The following is a 6577-nucleotide window of genomic DNA, read 5'->3' on the forward strand; positions in this document are numbered from 1 at the left end:
GTATTTAGAAACCAGAACTTTTTATACCCCAGTTGTTTGTCATCATACAAAGCCAGGAAAGGGTGGGCTTTTCCCAGAATGGGCTGGAAATTTAAGACCACCCAATACACACTTATTAAATGTGTTTGAATGTGTTTCTCCCTTGTGGAACTTTATATTTACTCCTGCGATCTCCTTCCAAGGCTTCCTCCACCACCTCCTGGTTCATCTACCAGAGTTTCCCTGAGCCTCCTCGAGAACCCAAGATCTTCTGGAGCAGTTCTGAGACTGACAGCTTCAAGGTCTTTGTCCCTGGTCCGCACGGTAATCTGTACGCCCTCCATCGCTCCAACTATCTGGCTGTACTACACTGACTTGTCTTTCACTCAATCACCCCCCACTGGTGGACGCTCCCTCACAACCCAAGTAAGAGAAGTTTTTTTGGTTCCTCATCATTTCCTCAGTATTTTTTGTGTTGCTCATCATATTCTCCTCTGCCTTCAGTGATTCCCTTCCCCCGGGTCTCCAGCCCCAGAAGGAGATTCTCAATTTATTTGCTTTTTATTTGTAAATAAACTTTTTTGAACTTTCCTTGTCTCCTGAGAGTGTTCTGCATGTGGGCCAAACATCTTTCTAAAAACATGACAGAACACTAAGGCCAGACAGACCCAGCAGACACTCTCAGAGCCATCTCTGAACAGAACTCCCTCCTGCAGTCCCATGATGCCGCTTTAAGAAATCTCGGCAATCAGCAGGATTTAATCAATCAACGATTGGACCGCTTAACCCATCTCTTGCAGAACTTCCAGCCAACTCCACCTCCAGCTTCACACCCAGCTTTGATTGCGGCCTCCCCTGCACCTCCTCCTAATCAGCTCTTCTCACGTGATATCCGTCCACCTTCTCCAGAAAAATATGCAGGTGATGTTGGTCGGTGTGGGGGTTTCCCGTTGCAGTGTTCTCTGGTTTTCAATTATTTCCCTCATTGTTTTCCCCATGACAATGCTAAGATTACTTATATCATCTCACTACTCACCAGGAAAGCCTTGGAGTGGGCGTAGGCTCGTTTCATTGATATCTCAGATTATGGGTGTACATTTGAGGAATTTATGGTGGAGTTTAAACAAACATTTAATCAGGATTCTGATCACACAACTCACTCTAGAAATCTTTGGACTCTAAAACAAGGAAATAGATCAGTTGCTGATTTTGCTATTGATTTTAGAATCAGTGCTGCAGCTTCTGATTGGAATGCCTCAACTCTGAAGAGTGCTTTTTTTCATGCCCTAAATGACTCCATAAAAGATGAACTGGCAACTCTAGATGAGCCACGGTCTCTTAATGATCTAATCTCCTTAGCCACCCGTTTAGATAACCGTATGAGAGATCACAACAAAGAGAGATCTAAGAGACCTGCTGTTCACAAGACAAACTTGTTTCCTCCTGTTACTAATCCTCTCCCATCTCCTAGGCTCACCGATCCAGAGCCCATGCAGATTGGCAGAACCCGTCTCACCCCAGAGGAGCGTCAGAAGTGGATGGAAATGAAACAGTGCCTCTATTGTGGTTCAGCAGGACATTTCATTGCCCTCTGCCCAATTCGGCCAAAAGCCCAGGTCCGCCAGTAGTCGGGGAGGCTGGCGGACCATTTAAAAAAAATACAGAATCCCCACTTACTCCTACCTGCCACTCTGCTGTTTAAACATGATTCTCTCAATCTTTCAGTCCTCATTGATTCTGGTTGTGAACGCAACTTAATTGACTCTGCTATAATTCATCAGTCCCAGATCAAGACCATCCAGCTCTCAACCCCATTGCGTGTAGCGGCCCTTGATGGTAAGCCACTACCTCAAATCACCCACATGACTAAACCCCTCCGTCTGATTTTCTCTGGCAATCACAGCGAAGACATTTCTTTTTTTGTTTTTCCCACATCTAATTCCTCTGTGGTCTTAGGTTTTGACTGGTTGCAGCAACATAATCCCCACATCAACTGGACAGGCCGACATATAGAGTCATGGTCTTCCACCTGTCACTCTAGTTGCCTTCGATCTGCACTTCCACCCAGCTCTTCTCCTGTGACTATAAATTAGGCTGACGCTCCTGATCTGACATTAGTTCCCCCAGAATATCATGATCTTGCTCCAGTATTCAGCAAAAGCAAAGCGCTATCATTACCACCTCATCGTCTCTATGACTGCACAATTGAACTTCTCCCTGGTGCCCCATTACCCTCCAATTGATTATATAACATTTCACGACCAGAGCGCGAAGTCATGGAGACATACATTAAAGATGCTCTAGCCGCTGGACTCATTCGCCCTTCCTCATCCCCACTGGGAGCTGGGTTTTTCTTTGTGGGTAAGAAAGATGGCTCTCTCCGTCCCTGCATTGATTACAGAGGTCTGAATCTAATCACTGTAAAGAATAAATATCCCTTGCCTCTGATCTCCCCAGCCTTAGAACCAATTCATGGTGCCACTGTCTTCTCCAAACTCAGTCTGCGAAACACCTACCATCTTCTCCACATCCGCCAGGGGGATGAGTGGAAGACAGCCTTCAAGACTCCCATAGGACATTTTGAGTACCTGGTAATGCCGTTTGGCCTTTGTAATGCCCCTGCCTTTTTCCAGGCTCTCATCAATGACGTTCTCCGAGATTTTTTAAATATCTTTTTGTTTGTCTACCTAGATGACATTCTAATCTTCTCCAAAACACAGTCTGAACACAAGAAACATGTGCATATGGTCCTCCAACGCCTCCTCGAAAACAAACTGTTTGTTAAAGCAGAAAAATGTGACTTTCACAAATCATCCGTAACATTTCTGGGCTACATCCTTGAGGGCGGACAGGTGCAGCCCACTCCTGAAAAGATTCAAGCAGTCCTCGACTGGCCCATTCCCCAAACATGCAAATAGTTACAAAGATTTTTAGGTTTTGCTAACTTCTACCGCTGGTTTATCAGAAACTACAGTCAAACAGCCGCACCCCTAACAGCCCTCACCTCGTCTAAGGTCCCTTTTACTTGGTCCACTGAAGCTGACACTGCCTTCCTCCGTCTCAAGAATTTGTTCTCTCATGCACCCATCCTCATCCAGTCGGACCCTGGTAAACAGTTTATTGTAGAAGTGGACGCTTCAGAGACTGGGGTCGGAGCGGTCCTCTCTCAGTGCTCAGGTTCTGGTAATAAAACTCACCCCTGTGCATTCTTCTCTCGCAGACTCACCCCGACAGAGAGAAATTATGACGTGGGGGACAGAGAACTACTTGCCATCAAACTGGCCTTGGAGGAGTGGTGGCATTGGTTGGAGGGTGCAGAACATCCTGTGCTGGTCTGAACCGATCATAAGAACATCTCTTATCTCCAAGCTGCCAAACGACTGAAACCCCGGCAGTCTCGTTGGTCTCTGTTCTTCGCTCGCTTTAATCTCTGTATTTCTTTCAGACCCGATTCCAAGAACCAAAAACCTGATGCTCTCTCCAGGATGTATTCATCTGATGAGCCTGAGGAGGAACCGGCTCCTATTCTTCCACCCAGTTGCTCCATTGCCAGAAGTAACGCGGGAGATAGAGGACATCATTGAACATGCTCTGCAAACAGAACCAGACCCCGGAACAGGTCCATCTAACAGAACTCAGCAGTCTGAGCCCGTCTCATCCACTGGATCTACTCTGCTAAGTTTTCTGCACATCCTGGGATTAGTCGAACCGTGGCTCTCATCAACCGTCACTTCTGGTGGCCATCTATTCAGAAAGATGTCAAAGAATATGTCCTAGCCTGCTCCATTTGTGCCCGCAACAAATCCTCTCATCAACCACCATCTGGTCTGCTCCAGCCCCTAGCCATTCCCAAGAGACCATGGTCCCACATCTCCATCGATTTTGTCACCGGATTTCCTTCATCCAAAGGTATGACAACCATATTCACTATCATAGATCGCTTCTCTAAAGCCTGTCATCTCATCCCTCTCAGAAAGCTACCCACTGCCTTCCAGACAGCTCAACTCCTTGCAAAGCAAGTGTTTCGCCTCCATGGTATCCCTCAAGAAATCCTGTCTGATCGGGGCCCTCAGTTCAATTCACAAGTCTGGAAGCAGTTTTGTTCAGCCATCGGAGCGAAGGTCACTCTCACATCTGGTTACCACCCTCAATCCAACGGTCAAGCTGAATGCATGAATCAGGAACTTGAAGCCACACTAAGATGCCTCTCACTTCTGCCAATCCTGCTGACTGGAACCAATATTTACCTTGGGTGGAGTATGCTCACAATTCTCACACCTCAGCTGCTACTGGTCTGTCTCCTTTTGAAATATTCCTTGGCTAACACCCTCCTCTTTTCTCAGCAGATGAAGAACAAATATCAGTCACTTCGGTCCATCATCACATCCGCCATTGCAAGAACATCTGGACCAACACCATCGTCGCCCTCAACCATACATCAGAACAAAACCGCCGCCTTGCAGATCGTAAGAGATCCCCAGCTCCACAGTATGTTCTTGATCAAAAAGTATGGCTGTCCTCATGTGATGTCCCTCTAAAATCCATTTCTAAGAAGATTGCTCCCAAATTCATTGGCCCTTATGAGATAGAGAGCATCATTAGTCTCTCTGCAGTCTGCCTTAGACTACCACCCTCTCTTCGTATCCATCCCACGTTTCACGTCTCTCAGTTTGAGCCCGTCCAGACCAGCGCTCTTTGCCCTCCTCCCGAGCCCCCTCCTCCCGCCCGGGTCATTGAGGGWCACCCGGCTTTTGACGTCCGCCGGATCGTGGACTCCCGTCGGCGAGGTCGTGGCTGGCAGTACCTTGTCGATTGGGAGGGCTACGGTCCAGAAGATCGGTCTTGGGTTCCGGGATCGTTTATCTTGGATCCTGACCTTATTTCTGAGTACCAGTCTTCTCAGCCATCCGGTTCCTCTGGACCACCAGGTGGCGGTCATTGGGGGTGTGGGGTGATGTTAGAAACCTGGTTTTGGGTTGTGTTTTTGTTGTGTTCAGTTTTTTTGTGCAGATAGTCTGGAGCTGCTGTCACTGGAGGGCGGAACCACTGATTATCACCAACACCTGCGGATCCTCTCCTGCAATCATCCAGGGGATAAAAGGAGTTGGCTGTCAGTTCTCCAGTGCCTGAGTGTTTGCCTGCAATGGTATCTCATGCTCCCATAATTTGTTCTCTGTTTTAATTTCTGAGAAGTTTTTTCTCCCTTGTGGAACTTTATATTTACTCCTGCGATCTCCTTCCAAGGCTTCCTCCACCGCCTCCTGGTTCATCTACCAGGGTTTCCCTGAGCCTCCTCGAGAACCCAAGGTCTCCTGGAGCAGTTCTGAGACTGACAGCTTCAAGGTCTTTGTCCCTGGTCCGCACGGTAATCTGTCCGCCCTCCATCGCTCCAACTATCTGGCTGTACTGCACTGACTTGTCTTTCACTCAACCACCCCCCACTGGTGGATGCTCCCTCACAACCCAAGTAAGAGAAGTTTTTTGGTTCCTCATCATTTCCTCAGTATTTTTTGTGTTGCTCATCATATTCTCCTCTGCCTTCAGTGATTCCCTTCCCCCGGGTCTCCAGCCCCAGAAGGAGATTCTCAATTTATTTGCTTTTAATTTGTAAATAAACTTTTTTGAACTTTCCTTGTCTCCTGAGAGTATTCTGCATGTGGGCCAAACATCTTTCTAAAAACATGACATTTTCAGTGGGATTAGATTTGTACGTTTAAATTTTTTTATCTTGTAAAAAAATTATATTCTTCGCTTCTTCAGGACTCACTACATGGCAGAACAATGAAATTCTCCCTGTTCACAACGGAACTTCTCATTGGTTAAAACTTTCTGCTTTGGTCACATGACCCATCCAGACAAATAACAGAAGGACAGTGATAGTTAATCAAAACCAGATCAAGTTACTCAAACAATGTCATGATTATTACAGTAATTAAATCAGAGTACCAAGGTATTATTTTGACACTTCACAGATGTTTTTATAGTTATAAATAGAAAACATGGGTGAAAAAAAATAAAATATTTTCAGGGTTAGTAGATAAAATGTCCACAGGGGCGTTGCTGACCCACAGATAAATGGGACTCATGGGAGTCTTTTGATGTCAAACAATGTTTATTCCAACCTTATCCTGAAAGAGGTGATAAATCAATTAACTGGTGACAGGAAGTCTAGCCTTTGTTCTAAGGCCTAAGGGTGAAGTATCAGATGAATTACAGGAGTCCTTATTCAAACTCTGAGATGTTGCAGGCAGTATGACAAAGGTGGAGTTAGCAGGACTGTCTCTTGAGAAGATATTCACGTTTCCACTACAAGTATGTGGGCCCACATCACGGATTCAGTGATTGCAGCCGTCAAGAAAACAAACTCAATTCCTGCTGTTATTCCTGGAGGTACAACAAAGTTTTTGCAACCCCTGGACATCAGTGTGAATCGTGCATTTAAAGCAGCACTCAGTAGGGATGTTGACATTTCGTCAGCAGCTGCTGCCATTTTCTTCCCAAACCGCTGTGACCAGATTTTGCAAGGCTGCTCGGTGCGTTTGCTTGTAATTTCCTCGTGCTTCGTTATTTCTACGAATTTCAACAAATCGGGCTGCCG

The 6577-nt window shown here is 46.2% G+C and overlaps 1 protein-coding gene across 1 annotated transcript; it reads left to right on the forward strand.

Annotated features, from left to right (window-relative positions):
- Positions 1-2187: 2187 nt before the first annotated feature.
- On the forward strand, positions 2188-4620 carry LOC106528774 (RNA-directed DNA polymerase homolog). Its single transcript, XM_014024024.1, has 2 exons — positions 2188-4236; positions 4326-4620. The coding sequence occupies exon 1, from the start codon at positions 2256-2258 to the stop codon at positions 2895-2897; it is 642 nt and encodes a 213-aa protein (XP_013879478.1). The 5' UTR covers positions 2188-2255; the 3' UTR covers positions 2898-4236; positions 4326-4620.
- Positions 4621-6577: the final 1957 nt, after the last annotated feature.

Source organism: Austrofundulus limnaeus, unplaced genomic scaffold, assembly GCF_001266775.1.
Source record: "Austrofundulus limnaeus strain Quisiro unplaced genomic scaffold, Austrofundulus_limnaeus-1.0 Scaffold404, whole genome shotgun sequence".
Classification (NCBI taxonomy): domain Eukaryota; kingdom Metazoa; phylum Chordata; class Actinopteri; order Cyprinodontiformes; family Rivulidae; genus Austrofundulus; species Austrofundulus limnaeus.